This window comes from Quercus lobata, chromosome 4 (assembly GCF_001633185.2).
Source record: "Quercus lobata isolate SW786 chromosome 4, ValleyOak3.0 Primary Assembly, whole genome shotgun sequence".
Taxonomy (NCBI): Eukaryota; Viridiplantae; Streptophyta; class Magnoliopsida; order Fagales; family Fagaceae; genus Quercus; species Quercus lobata.
The window spans coordinates 68,793,736-68,816,265 of record NC_044907.1 but is presented as its reverse complement, the minus strand read 5'-3'; the positions used below and the strand labels follow the sequence as shown (position 1 = coordinate 68,816,265).

Here is a 22,530-nt window from a genome sequence, read left to right as displayed (position 1 = left end):
AATTTAATTTTTGACAAAAATAAATTTACATACTTTATGTTAAGAGAATTTTTATTCAAAAATATTTTTTAGTATCGAAATGAAATTTTAATTAATACTTTTAGTATTAATATATTTTTAATATTTAACGAAGTTGATAGACATAAGCACTATGGTTGACAACAAAAACTTTAAGGACCAAAATGATAAAAAAGAAACTTAATGGAGGACAATAAGAATTCATCAAACGATATTATTTATATTTTAGCATAAAATGATTTAGATTCAATGAAATATCAAAGTCAACAATTTAATAAAATTCAGCTCCAAAAACCTTCAAACCCTACATTTATTAACAATCTCCCTTAAAATGGTGTACTAATGGAAGCTTTTGATAAGTAATTAGTAAGCATTCTTGGAATATGGTGATGTGATACTCTATTTTCTTACATTTATAGTAGATTTTACTAATTAAATTCATAATGAGGTTATCATAACTAAGGGATGAGCGAATATTATATCACTATATTCTGGGAGAGCCTAATAATTTTTATTGAGTCTCAAGAAAAAAAAAATTTAAAATTTTGGTTTCAGCTAATGATAACTTGGCCTTTTAAGAGTTCATTCTCTAGGGTTCCAATATATATAAAAGACATATTTTATAGTCGTCATCACTGCAACAGGGAGTTGCTGCGATGTTTGGGGTCCCAAGTTGCTACTGGTTCATCTAAACGTGGTTTGATGAACTTTGTAATGCTATAACAATTAAAATGGTTACTGTGGAGTTAGTCATGTATAGGAGATTTGTGCAAAGGAGAAGTCTATGATAGAAAATATAGTCTGATTAGGGATTGGTACTGAGCTTCCTTACTTGTAACTTCTTATTTTTTTTAGTGGATTCTTTAGGAGTGGTGACCTGAAATTCACTTGGTGGAGTTTTGCTTACGAGGTTTTTGCCTACGTGATCAAATTATTGTGTTAAACTTATTTTCTATTGCTTTTTATTTAGTTTGGTGATTTGATTGTGCCATAGTTGAATTCGCATGTAATTTACACTAGTTAATAAACTTGGGTAATTGGTTAATTAAATGGGGTCAATCTATAACCCAACACTACCCATAAGCATAAAACTCATAAAATAATATTTTCCCTTCTTATGTGGGACTCAATGATTTTCACCACTTTAAAATCATATTCAAGTAGACACATTAGGAGTCAATTTCTTATTTACTCCTTAACATTTTTCTAACATATTTTAAATGGCTTAGTTAGGTAATGAGAAGAGTTCATTGATTATAATACACTACAGAAAAAACTTCATTAATTTTGACCCAGTGTTCAATAAATAGTGTTGAAACAAACACTAACAAATTAGGCTAGGACTAAATTTAGGAAGACTTATTTCAAGGAAACTAACAAATAGTGCTAGCTCGAAATTTTCACCTTTTTTTTTTTGTCACACTAATACAACTCTTGATAAAAAGATCTAAAACTTTTTAACCCTTATACCAGAATTAAAAAAAATAAAAAAAATAAAAAAATACTGTCAATCGCTCTCTTTCAGTTAGAAAACTCTCTCTCTCTCTCTCTCTAAAAAAAATAAAAAAATAAAAAAACCCTCAGTCTCTTTCTCTAAAAAAACACTAGTTCAAGTTGATTTTGAACTTTTCCCACACTTTCTTGTTGAATTTCTTTGCATTTGTCTGATTTTCTTGGCACATTTGTAGTTTCATCATCGACGACGAGCCAAAACGCCACCACAGTACATATCCTCTCATTTTCTATAAAGACCATTTCACAATTCTTAGAAAACAAACATATCCGAACTCTATTTGTTTACAGACCCTCTCTCTCTTTAACTCTGTTTGTTTCTTGAAAAAAAAAAAGGTGAATGCTGTGTTTTGATTTTGATTTTGTGTATTGTAGTATCTAAGGTTTTGAATTCTTTAAAATTGATGCCTCTCAATTTATTATATGAGTTAGTATTGATGCTGATTTTGTGGTTTTGATATTAGAGTTTGATGCTAGTTTCAAAAACTCTATTTTATGTTTAGCTAATTTGATAATTATGTTAAGCTAATATAGATTTTTTTAATATGTGGTTCTTTAAAGTTTATGTGTGTGGTTGTGAGTTTTTTTGTCAAAAAAAAAAAAAAAAAAACAGAGAAAATCTTATTTTGAGGGTTAGGATACCCTAAAAATAAGGTTATCATACTTTTATTTTTAAAATTTTAGAGTGTTGGCAATCTAATATAAAGATAAAGCACTAGTTTCGAGGGTAGTGTTAGTTGTTGAAATTTGTACATTTTTAGACCCCTTAAAACACAAGTTGTTTAATCTAGTTATTTAGTCAAGTGATTACTTAGGTAAATTATTCAAATCTGGGTTAACACAAGTAAATCATATCATGTAAACAATGCAGAAAATAAAGAACACAACGATATGATAACCCAGGAAAACTAAACTGGTAAAAAACCTGGAGATGATTTAACCTAGCTCTCCTAAAGGTAAAAAAGATCTACTGTGAAAGAATTGAAGCTTTACAATAGCAACTTAGACCACTAACATTCTATTGCTACTTCGAGTAGAAAACTTACTACCACGACCACGTGATAGCCCTGAGTCCACGAACTACTTCTTTCTTTGATTCACAGCAACCACAAGTACTCGCACTTGTGTTTTCTTTAAGCTCTTGAAACAACAACTAAAGAGATCACCAAGCTCTTGACATTAATTTTGATCTTGATAACCCTAAGTATGTATGAAGGTAAATACCTCTAGATCTCACAAGAGATTTATACACACAACATATCATCAACCTCTAAACGTGGTTAGGGTTTTTCCTTTTATACTTAAGGCAAAACATAAAACACTAAACGCCATATGGACTTGGGCTGAGTTGGAAAATTCTGCAGAAAAACAATCTACACGAGTTTCGATCGATCGAGCCTTGCAGAAATTGAATAGTAATTTCTTGCAATTACTCAATTCCAACTTTACACATAACCACACTTTGAGCAGCCTAAATTTAGACTAAATGTTTTGATCATGGTTTGCCAATATTACATATTGAAGTTCTAATACATTTAGATTCTAAAGTCTTAGAACCTAACAAAATTCTTTTTCGACGGTATTTTTTTGGGGTAGTGACAGTTTTATTTAATTTTGATACTCAAGTCCAAGAAATCTAACCCATTTTCTCCAAAACTATAGAACTGGTAGATTTAATAGTTTTAAAATTGGATTCTAATTTTTTTTTTTTTTTTTTAATTGAAAACATCTAAACCACAATAATGATTGATGACCAAAACAAAGCCAAAAAATAAGAATGAAAAGAATACGAATGCTTTATTTTGGCACCAAGTATTTTGTTTGACTGTCACAACTCTCAACCTTGAAAACAATTGTAGTGACAGTTTTTGTTCTAAGCTCCAAGTTGAGGATTTCACCCCGAACATTTCAGCCTCTTAAAGCTATTTCGGTTGTGGTTAATTCCTTTTTGAAACGTTGTGATCGTTTACTGGAAGCAACTTAAAAAAATAAAAGCAAATGTAGCCATTTCCTCTTTTCTGTCAAGAAAATAATATGGTAGACTATTGTAGAGAATGGATTTATATGCATACCCCAACAGAATTTTTTTTTTTTTGAATCATACCTAGCAAAAAAAAAAAAAAAAATAATAATAATAATTGATACCGTTTAGAATCAGTAAGGTGGATGCTTTGGCTTCGGTGGGCTACTAAACAGTGGAAGGCTTACAAAAAGCAAACATGCTGTCAAAAAGGGGACCGGAGAAGACCGGCCAAACCCCCTCCGATGGCAAAGTTAGTCTCACAGGAGTGAAATTCCAACTTTTTGAGAGTCAAGTCTCAGAATGTTCTTAACTTCATATGGTTCAAACCGGTCCTTTATATAGAGACCTTGGGAACGGTTATTTGTCCAATAACCTCCCCAAGATTTGTGGAAGCCAATGAGTCCGGAGATAACTTCCCCAACGGCTACTAAAGTTGTAACCGCTAACGGAAGTTAACTCATTTGAGAGATTCATGGCGATAGCTACGGGTTTAGTAACCGCTACAAAGAGTTGAAAGTTTCCTAAGTGTTGCACATTCGTCCATCCAGTGTATGACAATTTGGTCGTCCCTAGACATTTGATAATCGTCCATGGACGACCTTCATGGACGAGTTTATCGTCCATGGGAGACTTCATTGTTCAGGAGCAATATTATCATCCATGAACATCTTTTCTTCTTTTGGAGTGATTCTTGATCTCCCTTGCTCTATTGGCTCTAGACGATCACTTTGGACGAACTAGAGTTGGGACTAATTTTCCTCTTCCCCATCAGTTGCCCCTTTGTTCAAAGGGTCGTTCAGGATATTGTCGTGATTTCAACAAAAATTTGCTTTTTTGTGAGCCACGTGTTGCGAAGTTGTTGGCTGGCCAGTCGTGTCGATCTCATTTCCCAAAGGAACCGCCACGTGTCAATTTTTGAGTGGCGAGCGTCGTTTCACTGACCCTGTTACTGGGGTCTATAAATAGCGCATTCTCTTTCATGTCCTTTACTTTTCTCTCATTTTCCCTTCTGACATCTTGTCCAAGAGCCTCGTCTAGCTCTCCTCCTAGTTCTATCAAGTATTTCCTCTTTCTTTCTAGGTTTTCATCTTAAATCTTTCTATATTTCAGCCATGTCTTCGTCTAGTAGTTTAGAGAGGGAGATAGACGAGTACCAGGATGGTTCTTCTGGGAGTGAGGGTAGTGAGGAGAGTAGTGTAGATAGCTCGTCCTGTAGCGATTCCTTAGACGAGCATTATTCGTCTGGGGTTCCTGGCATTCCCTTAGAGGAATTTTAGGAACTACAACGTAGGATGGCTTCTGGATCTGGGGCTAGCTCGTCCAGACAACCATCTAGCCCTCCTCAAGACGAGGAAGAGGACGAGGAGAACGTCATTTATAGTTGTGCCCCAGAGGTAGCATCCACCTTAGACGCTACCAAGTTAAAAACTCTTGTAGATAGATACCAAATTCCTAAAGAGCTTAACCCTCGTCTATCCAAGGCTGGGGAATGGTGTTGTTCTCCTTCCTCTGGCTTAGGGGTATATACTTCTTACCTTTTAGCTGGCCTTAGGTTTCCTCTAAATTCCTTCTGCAGAGACCTCTTCCAAAGGTTGGGTATTGGACCTAACCAGCTCAACCCCAATGGTTGGAGGACGATAGTCGCCATGCAAGTGCTATGGCGTGAGGCACTGGAACGGAATTGTCCAATTACGGTGGACGAGTTCCTTTACTGTTATAAGCCTTCGGAGATAAAGAAATCTGCTGGTTTTTACCAGTTCTCGGCCAGGGGCTCTTATTACAGTTTAATTAAGGGCCATAGCTGGTCTGGCCGACTCTAGAAAAAAGAATCTTTTATTATTTTTGGAAATTGGGCTGGGGACCCAGCTGATGTGGGTAATCCCCCCTTCCCACCTTTTACCAGCTCTTTAGATCGTCTTCGTCCTGAGGGTATGTTTTCTTTCCATTTTATTTTGTTTTTCCTTACATTTTTCCTATCTTTCAATCGTCTAACCCTTTCTATTGGTGATGCAGCTGTTGTTCATCCACGTTTGGAAAAATTTTACTTGGATCGGATAGACGCGGTTCGTACCTTCCCTGGGAGAACTTTCCACAATTTGGTAACTCTTAGTCGTCTAGCAGCTTGGGGACTTGGCCCAGTGTCTACTGCAGAGAACCTTAGTCACGAGGAGACTACCCGTCGAAGTAAGTATCGTCCACTTTATTTCATTTCATTTTTTTTTTTGTTTATTGATTTGATTTTCCTCGTCACAGGGATAACTACAATGAGGGAGAACAAAGAAAAAACAGTGACTAGTGGGGACGAGGATGTTGCTGCACCCCCAACTGTCCAAGCGACTTCTGTCCAGGCTGGGAAGAGGAAGTCTAAGTTGATATCCAGTGCCGTGGACCTGGACGACCTTCCAAGTCATCGAGGCCCCAAGAAGCAAAAGCCTGGTAAGACTTCTCTTCCCAAGGTCCCCAAGTTTACACCTCCGACGGTGAACTTGGACGACCCTCTAGTGGATGTGGAGCCCGTCCAAACAATCCATCCCGTCTAGACTGATCCTCCTCCTCTAGCCAAAGCTTCTCGCAAGCCTAGTTCGTCGGAGCCCTCTAATCGTCCTTCCAATCTAGTTCTGGACGAGGGTTACACATGGAGGACGTTCAAAGGAATCATCACTAAGCGTGAAGTTAATGAATGCTACAACATGTCAGTGAAGGAATTTGAATGTTCTGGCATCCATGACCTTTTTAAGGTAAGTCTTTCCCTCATCCTTGTGTGTAAATTTTTTTTTTATTTTTTTTTTATTTTTAATTTGAATAGGATGTCTAACTCCCTTTTGTCCATATGCATACTATGTCAAAATTTTATACAGCAACCTGCCAGGCTAAGTAGCTTGCTACAGAGGCTAAGACGGCTAAGGACAAAGTTAAGGAGCTGAACAATGAAGTTCTGCTAAAAAAGGGGGAGGTCCTTAGGTTGACCGAGGATTTTAATCGTCTATAGGGAAGTGAGACGAAGTTGAAGAATGAGGTGGAAGAGCTTAAAGCTGATAACCTAGAGAAGGATACTCGTATCGTCCATCTCGAAGGACAAGTCTCTGAGTTTGCCTTGTCCTTAGAGAAAGCACGTGAAGAAGCCATAGCAGCCTTTAAGAAGTCTGACAAGTACAAGAATCGTCTAGATAGCCACTATGCAGCTGGCTATGAGGACTTTCATGCTGATGCTAAGGAGACATATCCTGACTTGGACTTCAATTCTTTCAAGCTTCCCCTTGCTAATGAAAGTTCCTTGTTGCAGACGAGTTCTGAGGACGTCAACATAATGGACGATGCTAACACTGAAGTGACCTAGGACGACCCCAAGACTAACTTGCCCAAGTGATTGCATTTTCCTTTGAAAATTTATTTTACTTTTATTTACTTTTATCTGGAAGTGCCCGTTGTTTTGGGCTTTGTTCTTTATTCCTTTTATTCAAGTTCATACAAGTACAATTGTCTCGTCCAAGATTATGGACGAGTCTTATATACAATCAGTTTTATTTTCACAACTTAAGGTTTTTTTTTTTGGACGTGGGTCGTCCACCCTTCTTTAAATTCCATGAACAAATGAATATTTTCTATTTTCACCTTCCATTGTGCTTGAATACATATATTTGCAGATTTATGTATGAAATTTTATTTTCATTATTCATATCATTTTTGTGGCTGTGTGGTTCGTCCACCCAGGAATTCAATTTGCCTCATCTTGAGTGTAGGGGTGAATTTCTTTTTACATCACTGAAATAGAGCAAATTGAATCCTTTTAGCTTATGTACAGTTTGTCTATGAATGACGTTCTTTTTGGTTAGCTTTTATTCATTATTCAAATTTAGGGGCGATCATATTTTCGTCCTTGATAAGACTTCCCAGCAATTTCTCGTCCATGCAATGGATTGTTACGTTGGTTAGATTCATTTATGGGCTTGTACTTTTGCACAGTCTTTGTTCATCCATGTTTTGGACGGCCATTTCTCGGGTTTCATCTCGTCTTAAACTTTAGATGGATATACCTTGTTCTATTTTAACTTTAACTCAGGTTTCATCTCGTCTTAAGCTTTGGACGGATGTACCTTGTTTCATTTTTCCTTTTGAGGAAAGCTTATGGACGATACATCCTTGCGTCCAAGGATTTCATTCGTCCATGCTTATTTGCTTCTTTGTGGATCATTTTGAATGAATATACAAAAATAAAGGATTCCCATACAATATACTTGAAAATACATCATATATTCCACAGGCATGGCACATGCTCGTGAGCTAGTGCCTTAGGGAATTAAAAATACAAACCAACTCGTCCATGAATAGCACAAAAGTGAAAACACTAATGTACTTTCTAGGGGATTATTGAAATGCTTAAAACATATAGTAGTAATAAACAAACATGAGAATACTTTCACTCATCTAGGTATCTCGTCTGTGGCCACTTTCGTCCAGAGTTAGCATTTATTGATGGTATTTCCTTAGATGCTCAACATTTCAAGGGTGTTCTAGCTTCCGTCCATCCAAAACTTCCAAATAGTAGGATCCTTGCCTCTTGCAGTTGATAACCCTATAAGGTCCTTCCAATTTGGCTCTAGTTTTCCATAGGCCGGGTTTCTTGTTGCCAAGGTAACCCTCTTCAGGACAAGATCCCCGATGTTGAAGCGCCTGGGCTTCACCATGGCATCATATTGTCTTGCCATAAGATTTTTGTACCTCGCTGTTCTTTGTTCTGCATCCATCCTGACTTCATCCATAAGGTCAAGGTTAAGAGGGAGCTGTTCTTCGTTTTCTTCAGCTTGATACTTCCTTACCTTGTGGCTCGTCATATGTACTTCTGCCAGTATAACTGCCTCACTTCCATAGGCTAGTTTAAAAGGAGTTTCTCCTGTTGGAGTTCTCACTGTCGTTCTGTAAGCCCACAAAACACCTGGTAACTCATCCGGCCATACTCCCTTTGCCCCTTCGAGCCGAGTCTTGATGATCTTCAACAAGGATCGGTTTGCTACTTCTTCCTGGCCATTGGCCTGTGGGTGGGAGGGTGAGGAGTAATGGTTCCTTATTCCAAGCTGTTCATAAAATTCCCTGAAAGGTGTGTTGTCAAACTGTCATCCATTGTCAGACACTAGTACCCTAGGTACCCCGAATCTGCATACAACGTTCTTCCAGACGAAGTTCTTGACATTCAGTTGTATAATTTTTGCTAAGGGTTCGGCTTCCACCCATTTTGTGAAGTAATCTATTCCTACCACCAAAAATTTCATTTGCCGAGTTCTAGTTGGAAAGGGCCCCAAAATGTCCAGTCCCCATTGCGCGTAAGGCCAAGGGGCCATCATTGGCGTAAGATACTCTGCTGGCTGTCTAGGAATGTTGCTGAAGCACTGACATTGATCACATACCTTAACATATGTGTAAGGTTGAATTTATTCAACCATCTAATTGGCTTTATTCCGTGCCAAATTTGCTTGTATTTCAGCATTTAGTAACCCTGTATTTAGGTGGGTTTGTTGTAAGGGTAGTGAGTGAGATAGAGTGAAATTTGCTCAAGAGTGTGCAAGAAAACAGAGACTCATGGCTTGACCTCGCGGGTGACTCGTGGCTGCTCATTAACATATATTTGTCTTTAGGATGTTTTCTTTCTCTGATGATTTAATTCTCCCTGTTGTTCTTGTGCTTCCTCTTTTAGGATTGTTTATCCATGTGGTGGTTCTAAGTAGCATAATGTTTAAGTGTTCCAGTTTATTTGTGTGGCTGCAATTTCTTTGTTAATTACATGATACTGACTAGTTCTACACATGTATTGTTCTATGCTGTTGTGGCCTCTTCTGATTGTTCACAGATGGCTCCCTCACCTCTGAAGAAGAAAACTCCTACAAAGAAAGCTGACAAAAGATTGAAAATGGATTCTAAATTGTTTAGGTCAGTTCAACACTTTGAGAGATACAAGGATATCTTCTTGAAAGCAGGAATTATTCAAGAAAGATTTGTAGATTTGGAGGATTTAAGAAACTCCTTTATCCCCAGCTGTTTTGAAGGGAAAGGATGGAAAAAGCTTCTGAGTGATCTCCCTGTAGTGTGTGAACCCCGGATTAGGGAGTTTTATTCAAATGCTGTGATAAGGGAGAATGATTTAAGCTGCTGGGTTAGAGGTAAAAAATTCACTTTGGATGCACATGTCATTGATGATGTGCTAGGGCTTGAAGGATTAGAAGATCAGGAGTTTGTCAATTTCAAGGATAGGATTGTTTCTATTGAAACTGTTCAACAAAGGATAGGTGGACAAAGAGAAGGGAAATGTCTGAATACCACAGCTTTTCCAGTGGACATGAGGTGTCTGACAATAATCATGATGTTTAACCTCTACCCCATAAAGAAGTTGACTACAATCAACTGTGCAAGAGCAATATTCTTGATGGATCTCAAAGAAAAGAATTTCATTGACATAAGTTCCCACATATATGACACCATTGTGGATGAGACAAGAACAACCTCTAGGCCAAAATTGATCTTTCCTAGCTTGCTAATGAGGATCTTTAGAAAGAAGGGTGTTCCAATCCCTTAAGACATCAGTCCCATGTCCACACCCTCTGCAATTAACAAACTTACCTGCAAAAGGATAAGTGTTAGGCTTCCAGGAGAAGAAGATGAAGGTGATGAAGGAGAGGGTGTCCCAATGGAGACTGAGGCAGAGGCAGTTGGGCATGCATCAACCTCAACACCCAGGAGGAGTGGCAAAAGGACTAGAGCATCAACTTCTTCAGATACACCTCCAGATGCTTTCCAAATCATTTTGGAACGACTTGATGGGATCAGAGGAGTCCAGACTGAGCACTTTGAGAGGATGAGAGCCATGCAGGACTAGATTGATGTTTTGTCTGCAAAACTTGACAGCTTCACCACCCAGCATGGACAGTGACCCTTTGGCCATTCCGGTCAAAAAGAGGGAGATGTTTCTTTCTGTTGTTGATGACATTGTTGATGAGAAGCAGAAAAGCAGCTCTTAAGGGGGAGTAATATGTTGAGGGGGAGTTGTCAAGATCAGAGACTTTGTTTATATTTGCTTATGTTCTGGGTATTTAATGTTTATATGGGTCTGTTACACTGTGGTTTTGGTGTATATTTGTTTCTAACTCATAACTTATACTCTTGGTTTAATCTTTTATATATTTTGATGATGTTATTCAGGATATTTTGTGATTTATACCCATGTGCTTTTGTAAGCTTCTAGGGTTAATGTTTTATGCATATTCTGTAGGCTTTATGGTATGTACCTTGCTTAATGCAGCCTTTTATGCTATGTTGATATCAGTACTTATATCTAAATGTCTTGCATTTTGATTTATGTACTGTCACTCTTGTGCCCTTGTAGGATTGTTCCTAGATGCATATACTTTGTGTATTATGCATTGGTTGAGTGTTGAGCATACAAGTATCTTGCCTTGTGCTTGTTAACTTGTATGTCCTTGTGTTCATTCCAAGTGTGAATGAGCACTATGATCACTACCTTGTGGTGTTCACTTAGCTGATCAAGCTATGGTTTGTTTCTTAACTCCATCTTTGCTTGATCACATATTGTCTGTTTCATATGCATTTCACGATTTTCTGCTTAACAATGATCATGGTGTATTGTTGTGTTTCAGGAGTCTTATGTTCATATGATTCAAGTGCTTCACAGCTTCTAGAGTTAGGTGTGAGTGAGTTTTGTTGAACTGTTCCCAACTCACATGTTAAGTCTAGAGTCTGTTTTAGGGTTTTGTCACGGAATAGCCAAAGGGGGAGATTGTAAGGTTGAATTTATTCAACCATCTAATTGGCTTTAATTCCGTGCCAAATTTGGCCTTGTTAATTTAAGCATTTTAGTAACCCTGTAAATTTAGGTGGGTTGTTGTAAGGTAGTGAGTGAGATCGATTGAAGTTGCTCAGAAGTGTGCAAGAAAATAGAAGACTTGCGGCTTGGCTCGCGGTGACTCGCGGCTGAAAGCCACCAAAACGCAGCACACGTGCCAAGCATGCCGAAAGGTGACAGTCATGCCTAGCTGGAGCAGCTACAGGACCAAAACAGACAACTGACCCCAATATGGTTATCTCGCGATGGATCTCGGTGACTTAGTCAAGCCGCGAGTGTCAAGCCGCGAGCTGCGACCCCTGTTTTGTAAAACCTGACGTTTCACATTCCTCTCCCACTCTAGTATAAATAGCCTTTAACCTAAGCCACAAATGTAAGAGAGCTTCCAGAGAGAATTTTGAGAGAGAAACCCTAAAGAAAAACAAGATTGATTCACCCACAACAATCTATACATTAGAGTCTCTTCAAATTCCTCAACTCTCTTCCTCTCCATTGTCAAATCCTTGAGAGGCATTTTACCAAACCTTGTTCTCACCATATTCATCACTGTGAGAGAGCTGTTTGGATTTCTGGGAAGCAGTTAGGAAGGAACCAATCTTCATTGGTTGATACTACGATCTAGTAGCGGAATCTGGGAAGCTAGAAAAGAAAAAGGTTCGGCGCAACCTCGTTGGAGCAAGAAGCTTGGAGGGTTTAGGTGCACTGGGTAGATTAGGCTTTGAGGGTCTATTGCTGTCCATGTATCTCAACTATATTTTTTAGTGGATTGTTTACCGCTTGGAGGGCGGCGGAGAGGTTTTACGCCGAGGGCTTCGGTTTTCTCTTCGATAACACATCGCGTGTTGTCTTTGTGTTTGCATCTTCCTTCCCTTTTATCTTGCCTTTTATTAATCTGCTGTGGGTTTGTATTTTTATTTGGCTTAGATAGTTTATCCAATTCTATAATGTAGCTTATGTTCATTTTCCGCACACTAGTTGTTTGACATAATGCTTGAATTGGTTAAGTTGTAATTTGGGGGTCTAAACGTTCAAGGGTGTTTATACACATATTTGAACTTTCAATATGCCTTAGAATCAGCTTGGATGGTTTGCCAATAGAATCCGCTACGGATGACTTTATGGACGAGTGATCTGGCTCCTGAATGGTTATCACATGCTCTTTCATGAACCTCCCTCAACATGTAGTTTGCCTCCTCCGGAGCCAACACCTTAGGAGAGGCTGGGACAAACCTCTTTTGTATAACACTTCGTCCATAAGTATGTACCTGGCTGATTTGACCCTGAGCTTCCTAGCTTCGTCCTTCTCTTCTAAAAGCCTTTCGTCCTTCTCTTCTGAAAGCCTTTCGTCCTTCAAGTATGACACTATTGGGGTCATCCAATTTTCATCACCCTCTATCTGCAACATCTTTGGAAGGTCTATACTAGGCATGTATTGTACTGCATCCAACTCGTCCATTGCTTCATTCGCAGACGCTTCCTTTCCCAGAATATCTGCTTCCACATTCTCTTCCCTAGGGATTTTGAATGTAATCAGCTTCTTTGAATTTCTTCACAAGGCGCACTACCTTCTTTAAATATTTCTTCATTCTGTCTTCCTTGGCTTCACATATCCCATTTACTTGGCCTATGACCAACTAAGAGTCTCCCATGACAAGTATTGAGTCTGCTTCTATAGACTTAGCCAACTCCAACCCCTTTAAAAGGGCTTCATACTCTACTTCATTATTAGTAGTTTGGTATTGAAAACGAGCCTTGTACTTTAATTTGTCTCCTTCTGGTGATTGCAAAACAACTCCTATTCCTCTAGCATGCAATGTAGACGATCCATCTACATGGACGACCCGTTTTTCATTGTACTCTCTTTCACCAAAATCCTCGTAGCTCGGAGTGAACTCTGCAATGAAATCTGCTAGGGCTTGGGCCTTTATTGCATTTCTCGATTGGTACCGAATGTCGAATTCACTAAGTTCCACTGCCCATTGAATCGGCTGTCCTGTAGCTTCCAGCTTGTTCATTGCCTTCTTAAGCGGATGGTTCGTCATGACATTGATGGCATGAACTTGGAAGTAATGTCTTAACTTTCTAGAAGCTGTTATTAGTGCAAAAGCCAATTTCTCTATCAGTGGGTACCTTCCCTTTGCTCCTCTGAGTGCTCGGCTAGTGTAGTACACGGGTTTTTGTACTTTTCCTTCCTTCCTGATTAGAGCTGAACTTACGGCATATAGAGACACCGCTAAGTATAGATATAGTTCCTCTCCTTGCACGGACGAACTTAATAATGGAGTTGTAGTGAGATAGTCCTTTAGGTCTTAGAAGGCCTTTTGACATTCGTCCGTCCATTCGAATGCCTTCCTGAGGACTTTGAAGAAAGGTAAACATTTGTCTATGGCTTTCGAAACAAACTTGTTCAAAGCAGCAAGTCGTCCAATGAGGGATTGGACTTCCTTGATATTCTTTGGTGGTTCCATATCCAATATGGCTTGGATCTTGTCTGGATTTGTTTCGATTCCTCTTTGCGAAACCATGAACCCCAAAAACTTTTCCGACGATACTCCGAATGCGCACTTACTTGGGTTCAATTTCATCTTATATTGCCTAAGTGTTTCAAAAGTTTCCTGTAGATCGTCCAAATGGCTTCCCTCATCTATGCTCTTCACAAGCATGTCGTTGACATAGACCTCTACATTCCGTCCTATCTGTGGACAAAACATGTGATTAACCAACCTTTGATAAGTTGCCCATGCATTCTTTAAACCATAGGGCATCACCTTATAGCAAAACAAACCTTGGCTGGTAATGAAAGAGGTCTTTTCTTGATCAACTTCGTCCATCTTTATCTGATTGTATCCTGAGAAGGTGTCCATGAAGCTCAACAACTGATGGCCAGCCGTAGAGTCCACCAATTGATCAATGCGTGGCAAAGGATAACTATCCTTAGGGTAAGCCTTGTTTAAATCAGTGAAATCTACGCACATTCTACACTTGCCATTTGCTTTCTTCACCATCACCACATTGGCTAACCAATCCAAGTAACAGACTTCCTTGGATTGATTCCCAGCATGTCGTCATGACTCCATGCAAAAACATCGATACTCTTTCTCAGGAACTGGATGAGGTCTTTTCTTGCCTTCTCCTTCATACCTGTTCCAATTTTGGTGAATTTCTCGGGATCATCTTCTTGCAAAAGAACATTTTCCAGTACTTTTGTGGACTCTGCAACAACCCTTCTTTCCTCAATACTCATTATTTACACCTGCTCGTCCAAAGCCATCATGGCTAAATAGCATTCTCTAGCTGCCAACTCATCTCCTTGTGCTTGCCCTATTCCGTACTCCGTAGGGAATTTGACTGATAGATGGTAGGTAGATGTTATCGCTTTCCAACTGTTCAGAGTTGGTCTTCCAATAATGGCATTGTATGAGGACGAACAATCCACCATGAGGAAATTGACTTCCTTAGTTATCTACTGTGGGTATGACCCTACCACTACTGGTAATGTAATGGTGCCTACGGGCTACACCTTCATTCCTCCGAACCCTATCAATGGTGAGCATACTGGACGAAGTTGATCCCGCCTAAGCCTCATCTGTTAGAAGGCGGGGTAGTACAATATATCTGCTGAGCTTCCATTGTCAACTAACACTCTCCTGGTTGTATAATCTGCAATAAGCAGAGTAATGACAATTGCATCGTCATGCGGGTGATGGATCCTCTCAGTATCTTCGTCGATGAAGGAAATGGCCGGCTCGTCCATTAATCTCGTCCTTGGTGATCGTCTAGAAAGTTGGACGTTTTGCACCACTTTGAGATACGTCTTCTTCGACTTGGAAGATTGCCCCGTCAAGTTTACTCCAATGATAATCCTTATCTCTCCTAGTGGGGGTCAGGACGATTCCTCCATTTTTCATTTCAACTTCTCATCTTTATGATCCCTTCCAATGAAGTGCCTCAGCTTTCCTTGTCTAATAAGATTCTCAATTTACTACTTTAGGTCATAACATTCATCCGTGTCATGCCCATGGTCCCTATGGAAGCGACAATATTTACTCTTATTGCGCTTATTGGGATCTCCTTTTATCTTCTCTGGCCATTTTAGAGAAGGGTCATCTTTGATTTGCATGAGCACCTGATCAAGTGGAGCGTTCAGGGGCGTGTAGTTCTGGCTTCTTCCCAGAGGGCTCGTCTTCATATTATCTCATTCCTTCTTATCTTCCGTCCGTCCCTTCTTTGGATGAGGGCTTTGTTCTGAGTGGCATGCTGGTTGCGCTTCCATCCTTTCAGCTCTTTTCCTCTTCTTGGCTATGATCGCATCTTCTGCATTCATAAAGTTCTAAGCCGAATGGACGAGCTCAGCCATGGTTTGAGACTCCTTCTCATATAGTTTATGGATAAATAGATCAGAATTAATCCCATTATGGAAGGCCGCCAATAGAAGCTTGTCGTCTACCTCGTCCACACTAAGGGTTTCTCTATTGAAGCGAGTGATGAATGACCGCAGTCTCTCATTCTCCCCTTGCTCTATGGTCAACAAGCTGGACGAAGAACGCTTGTGTCTCTGTCCCCCAATGAAATTGTTAACAAACAATTTGCTCAACTCTTCGAAAGAACCTACAGAACTTGGGGTATTTTGTTGAACTAGACTCGTGCTGGACCTTTAAGGGTGGTAGGGAAGGCTCTACACATGATTTCATCAGGGACCCCTTGAAGGTGCATTGTCATCTTGAAGGTAACAATCTGATCAAACGAGTCACGCATTCCATCATACGAATCCAGAGAAGGTAGCTTGAACTTTGATGGTAGAGGATGACCGTTGATGGAAGCCGTAAAGGGAGAGTCAGTTCTGTGGACCAAATCTTCTATAGGATTCATCCTCCTCATGTTCTCTTTCATTTCCTCCATGACTTTCTTCATTTGGTCCATCTCTTCTTTCAAGTGTGGTATCGTCCGTGAAGTGGTGCCTCTTAACTGACTTCCAATTTTAGTATTTTCTCTATCACCATGACCTTGTGTTTGTCCTCCTCCTTCTCGTTCCTCACGTGTCTGTCTTCTTAGATTGATCTCCATTCTTAACTCTTGGTTTTGGTGAGACAACTCCGCAATTGTAGCCGCCATAGATTGCACATGTTGGACAGACGATGTTTGCATGACTGGTGCAGATTGGCGATTGTGTTGAGGATCGCTTGAGGTGCCTCTGCTTCCCTGACGACCTGGGCTAGTAGCCCTCAATTTGGTCCTGACCATCCTAACCTTTTGTCGCGGAAAAGAAAACTGCAAAACAATCTCTCTTCCCACAGATGGTGCCAACTGATACCATTTAGAATTAGTAAGGTGGTTGCTCTGGCTTCTGTGGGCTACTAAACGGTGGAAGGCCTACAAAAAGCAAATATGCTGTCAAAAAGGGGACCGGAGAAGACCGGCCAAACCCCTCCGATGGTAATGTTAGTCTCACAGGAGTGAAACTCTAACTTTTTGGGAGTCAAGTCTCAGAATGTTCTTACCTTCATATGGTTCAGACTGGTCCTTTATATAGAGACCTTGGGGATGGTTATTTGTCCAATAACCTCCCCAAGATTTGTGGAAGCCAATGAGTCCGGAGATAACTTCCCCAATGGCTACTAAAGTTGTAACCGCTAACGGAAGTTAACTCATTTGAGGGATTCATGGCGATAGCTACGGGTTTAGTAACCGCTACAAAGAGTCGAAAGTTTTCTAAGTATTGCGCATTCGTCCGTCCAGTGTATGATGATTGGTCATCCTTGGACATCTGATAATCGTCCATGGACGAGTTTATCGTCCATGGGAGACTTCATTGTTCGGGAGCAATATTATCGTTCGTGAACATCTTTTCTTCTTTTGGAGTGATTCTTGATCTCCCTTGCTCTATTGGCTCTGGACAATCACTTTGGACGAACTGGAGTTGGGACTAATCTTCCACTTCCCCATCAATAATAATGATAATAACAATAAAAAAATTTAGTAATATTTTATTGAATAATTTTTGGATGATTTCTAAATTGGATCACTTATGATGGATTTTTTTGTTTTGTTTTTATTTCATGTTATTTTTTTAAATGATACTGAAACATTTATAATAATGATATCAAATCATATATTACTGTGACAAGTATATATGAGATATACTTTTTGTGTATGTGAAACAATTATACTAATTCAATTTTAGATAAATTTTTATTCTATATAAAACTATAATATCAAAATTATGTATTTTAATTTACTATTTTAATTAAAAGAACTATATTATTTAAATTTTGAAAATGTTTTTAAAAAGTTAATTTAATTATTAATTTTAAATTATTTTATTTATGTACTATAATCTTTAGTTTCGATAAAAGAGAATGATCTTACATGATGTTTCTCAAAAAGAAATTCTCTCTCTCTCTCTCTCTCTCTTTTTTAAAGAAAAAAAAAGAAAAGCACACTACAACTTTGCTCCCCATGATAGCTCTTTATCATCAGATCAAGACACCAATTAATTTTTAGTACAAGCGAGTATTGAACTTCAGATCTCTTATACAATTATCAGAGACTTTACCAATTGAGCTAATTAGAATCTACAACCCTCTTCGTGACTTGGATTGTATTGGATTGAACTACGTCTATATCTGTAAAACTAAGAATTAATAATACGGTAAAAGGCTATGAGAAATTCTAACAATTTCATGTAATTAATGATTATCAGTCAATTAATAAGTGGGTTCATAAATGTGAATTAGTCAATCAGACTCTCAATACATTGAATTAGAAAGGCACAAGATGGGATTACACTATCGGATTTAAAAAAAAAAAAAAAAAATCAATTGAGATGAAGTAGAAAATCTCAGTTGTATGCTTTTATTGAGAGAACCATGTCAATAAGGAAATGAAAGAAAATCGATTAAAATTAATTTAATTCGAGGATAACCAGAAAGAGAAAAATGAGAAAATTATGTCTTATTTCTCTAAATGCTATTGATCACAGGCATTTATACGAGTTACTTATACACATGACCTAGTGGCCAAAAACACCAATTAGCAACTTATTTATACACAAGTTACTTGCAAGACATATTAATTGGTTTTTGCCAAAACAACCAACTAAAAACTTGTAAGTAAATCGATCGGCTTCACTTCTTGAATACTTCTAGCCATCTTAACTGACATGGCTCTACTACTTGTAATCTTACAACTAACTAACTAACTAATAAACTAAATGCTTCTTGATTCTTTACAAGAATTACACATCTGGGCTCTCCTTGCCTGCACTGATTTGATATACTGTCACATATCGTCAACAAGAGAAACTGCTCGGAATGAATGGCAAGGGGGGACGTCACGAAGGTCACGAATTCTTATCTTGTAGACTGCCATCGAATCTACACTATAAACATAAAAGCACTCATGGAGATATTGAAACTCGATTAAAATGTTACGATTTGGCAGTAGACATAGAGGCCGAATAGGTGCTCTCAAACCGTCCAAAGGCTCCACGGTGTATTCTTTGATCCAAGACTCCTTTGCACCATAAATCTTCATTGACCATATGTCAATCCTATCAAACTCATCATAATCAACCACACAGAGACACCCTCCTAGCACTACTACGTGACAATCTTGCCGATCCAATCCAGACTTATCACAGTTATCTGGTGTTGGAATCTGTTGAAATTCTTCGGACTCCAAATCGAAGGAAACTATAATTGTTGAACCATTTTGCTTATCTTGGCCTAACCAATGTAGTGCTCCATTAAACGAAGCTGCATAGTGTTGCATCCGAAGCAAGAATGGGTTCTTTCTGTTGATCATCCACATGGGTTGTTTGCCTAGAGTGAAAACTTCAATATGTTGTTCTTGTTCCAAACCCATAGGCAGTTCTTGTTCCACTATTCTGACCACCTTGTACTCATTGGTTCTGGGATGGAAACCAAACCCAAAAGCCAACTTGCTTTCATTAGTCATGGTGGACCGTGAAGGCAATCTGACAAAAGTTGCTGCGTGAATATAGTACACGAAAAATTTGTGTTTTTGCACTTGATCTTTTACTTCAACATAGGAAAAGAACAAGACCCCACGGCAGTACAGAACACTAGTAAACTTCTTGCGATATTCCGAGGGCAAGTTGATTGATTTGACGGTACCTGTCAAGCCATTGTTCCAGGGTTCTTTAACATTGCTCATACAAAAATCACAATGATAAAGTTGGTCATGACGGTCAGAAGGGGGATCACTTGAGCAACAAAGGATGAGGGGACAGGTGTAGGATTGATAAAAAGCTGGTTGAGAATAATGCATAGTATTTGTTTTTGGTGATCTGTGTTATATTCGATAGGGAAATGAGGAAGCAGAAGGGGACTGTCAAGAATTGAATTCTCTTAGGAAAGAAAGGAAAAGAAGAAGAACATGAAAGGGATTGAGAGGAATTGTAGGGTTGGTTATCTTTGATTACAACGTGTCTCATATATATATACATATACATATATATATATATATATATTTATAAGATTCCCATATCAGATAAGAATGCAAATATTAAGATGATATCTGCATTATGATAAATAATAATTACGTCAAAATTTGGGCTAATTGCCTGAGGGAGTCGGTGAAGATAAAACGAACAAAACTCGTTTAGCCCCACCAATGCATGCGGGGTAGGGCATAAGATGATCTAGTCTCTCATAGACAAAGCACATGCTAATTAGGTTTAACTAACTGCATTAACTGTTAAACTTTTTTTATTTAGTTTATAATTTTATTTTTGACAAAAATACAATTCCAACCCTGACATGCATTGTTTTTACTTCCAATTTTCCTTAAAAAAATATTAAAATAATTACATTTGGTCAATGATCTCTAGCTCAATTGGCAAGTGTTCCCCTTATAAGTTTTAGGTAAAGGGTGTGGTTATAGATTCTAAACCTATTGCGTGTATGTGTAATATATATATATATATATATATATATATATATAATAAAATAACTAATAGTCGAAACGTTTGACTTTTTGTTGATCACTCCTCATTGTGCCACATGGCTTGATAATTTAATGACACGATTACGTTAAAAAAAAAAAATGGTATCTGTTCGATTGACTGATAAATAAACTGTTTTAGTGAAATTTTAAAAAACTTTTGTCTTCGATTTGCCTATATAAATTAGAGACACATTGTTTTGTCTTTAGTAGGCATTCAGCAAGTTGGCAGTTACAAAAGATTGTTTTGTCTTTAGTAGGCACTCAGCAAGTTGGCAGTTACAAAAGATTAGAAAAAACTTTCTCAGTCACCTCTCTGTGTGTGTGTGTGTGTGTGTGTGAACCCAAACGCAGCCACTTCTATTCAACTTCACTTCCATCTTAGATGATGAAATTTCTGAGTCCCCAAGCCCCATCAACCAGCCTATTGCCACCACCAACCAGTGAAACAGCTACAGGTAAAATTGTCTTCTTTTATTTTCCCCTTTCAATTGTAGTGCTTGTATATATATAATTGAAACCTTTGAATTTTTCACAATTTTCCATGTAAGCATAATATTTAAAATTTTATTTAAATTAAATTATATTTGTTTAGTCCAAACTTCACAAGGAGTAAAATTCTATCTTTCTAACAATACGTTCAACTTAAACTCAAACTCAAACTCATCATTATTCATTTTCATTTTTTTTAAACAAAATTATTTTTGTTTAGCCTAAACTTAACAATAACTGAAATTCTCTCTCTAACAAGTACAACTTGTAAGGTTGAATTTAATCAACCATCTTGTTGGCTTTATTCCATGCTAAATTTGCTTGTATTTCAGCAATTAGTAACCCTGTATTTAGGTGAGATTTTTGTAAGGGTAGTGAGTGAGATAGTATGATGAAATGCTCAAGAGTGTGCAAGAAAAACAGTGACTCGCGACTGGATCTCGCGGGTGACTCGTGGCTATAAGCCGTTAGAAGATGCACATGTGTCAGGCATGCCAAAAGTTGAAGCGTCATAATAGCTGGAGCACTACAAGACAAAATAGGACAACTGGCCGTTTAGTTATCTCGTGACTGGATCTCGTGACTCAGTCAAGCCACGAGGCCAAGCCGCGAGCCAACCCTGTTTTGAAAAACCTGGCTCTTCACATTCCATTCTCACCCCAGTATAAATACCCCTTATACCCACGAAAAAAAAAGAGCTTCCAAAGAGAATTTTGAGAGAGAAACCCTAGAGAAAAACAAGATTGATTCATCCACAATCTTCACATAAAAGACTCTTCAAATTCCTCTACTCTCTTCCTCTCCATTGTTAAATCCTTAAGAGGCCTTTTACCAAAACCTTTTCTCATCATATCTATTACTGTGAAAGGGTTGTTTGGTGTTCTGGGAAGCAGTTAGGAAGGAACCAATTTACATTGGTTGATGCTATGGTCAAGTAGCGGAATCCGGGAAGCTAAAAAAGAAATAGGTTCGGCGCAACCTTGTTGGAGCAAGAAGCTTGGAGGGATTATGTACACTGGGTAGATTAGGTTTAGAGGGTATATTGCTGTTTATGTATCTCAACTACATTTTCTAGTGGATTACTTACCGCTTGGAGGGCGGCGGAGAGGGGCTTTGGTTTCCTCTTCGATAACACATCCTGTGTTGTCCTTGTGTTTGCATTTCTCTTTCCTTTATCTTTGCCTTTTATTTTCTACTGTGGATGTATTTTTAATTGGCTTAGATTGTTTGCCAATTCTGTTTATAGCTTATGTTCATTTTCTGCACACTTGTTGTTCGTCATAAAGCTTGAATTGGTTATTTTGTAATTGGGGGTCTAAACGTTCATGGGTATTTTATACACTATTTGAACTTTCAATTGGTATCAGAGCCGGTACACTTTTATTGGTTTCATTACCATAGTGTTATCCTTGACCCCATATTGAGATGGACCGGTCTCAATCCCTAAATACACCTCCATATTTTGATGGTAGTAATTATGCTTTTTGGAAGGTTCGTATGAGAGCATTTTTATATTCCATTAATGAATCAGTTTGGGATGCTGTTGATATAGGTTGGACCAGGCCTGAGAAAGCCAAATCCACATGGGATAAGGCAGCACTCACCGCATCTAATACTAATAGTAAAGTACTTAATGCAATTTTCTGTGGTATGTCTCCAGATGAGTTTCACA

The 22,530-nt window shown here is 38.4% G+C and overlaps 1 protein-coding gene across 1 annotated transcript; it reads right to left on the bottom strand.

Annotated features, from left to right (window-relative positions):
• Positions 1-18,680: 18,680 nt before the first annotated feature.
• LOC115985685 (F-box protein At3g07870-like) lies at positions 18,681-19,358 on the bottom strand. Its single transcript, XM_031108601.1, has one exon. The coding sequence runs from the start codon at positions 19,356-19,358 to the stop codon at positions 18,681-18,683; it is 678 nt and encodes a 225-aa protein (XP_030964461.1).
• Positions 19,359-22,530: the final 3,172 nt, after the last annotated feature.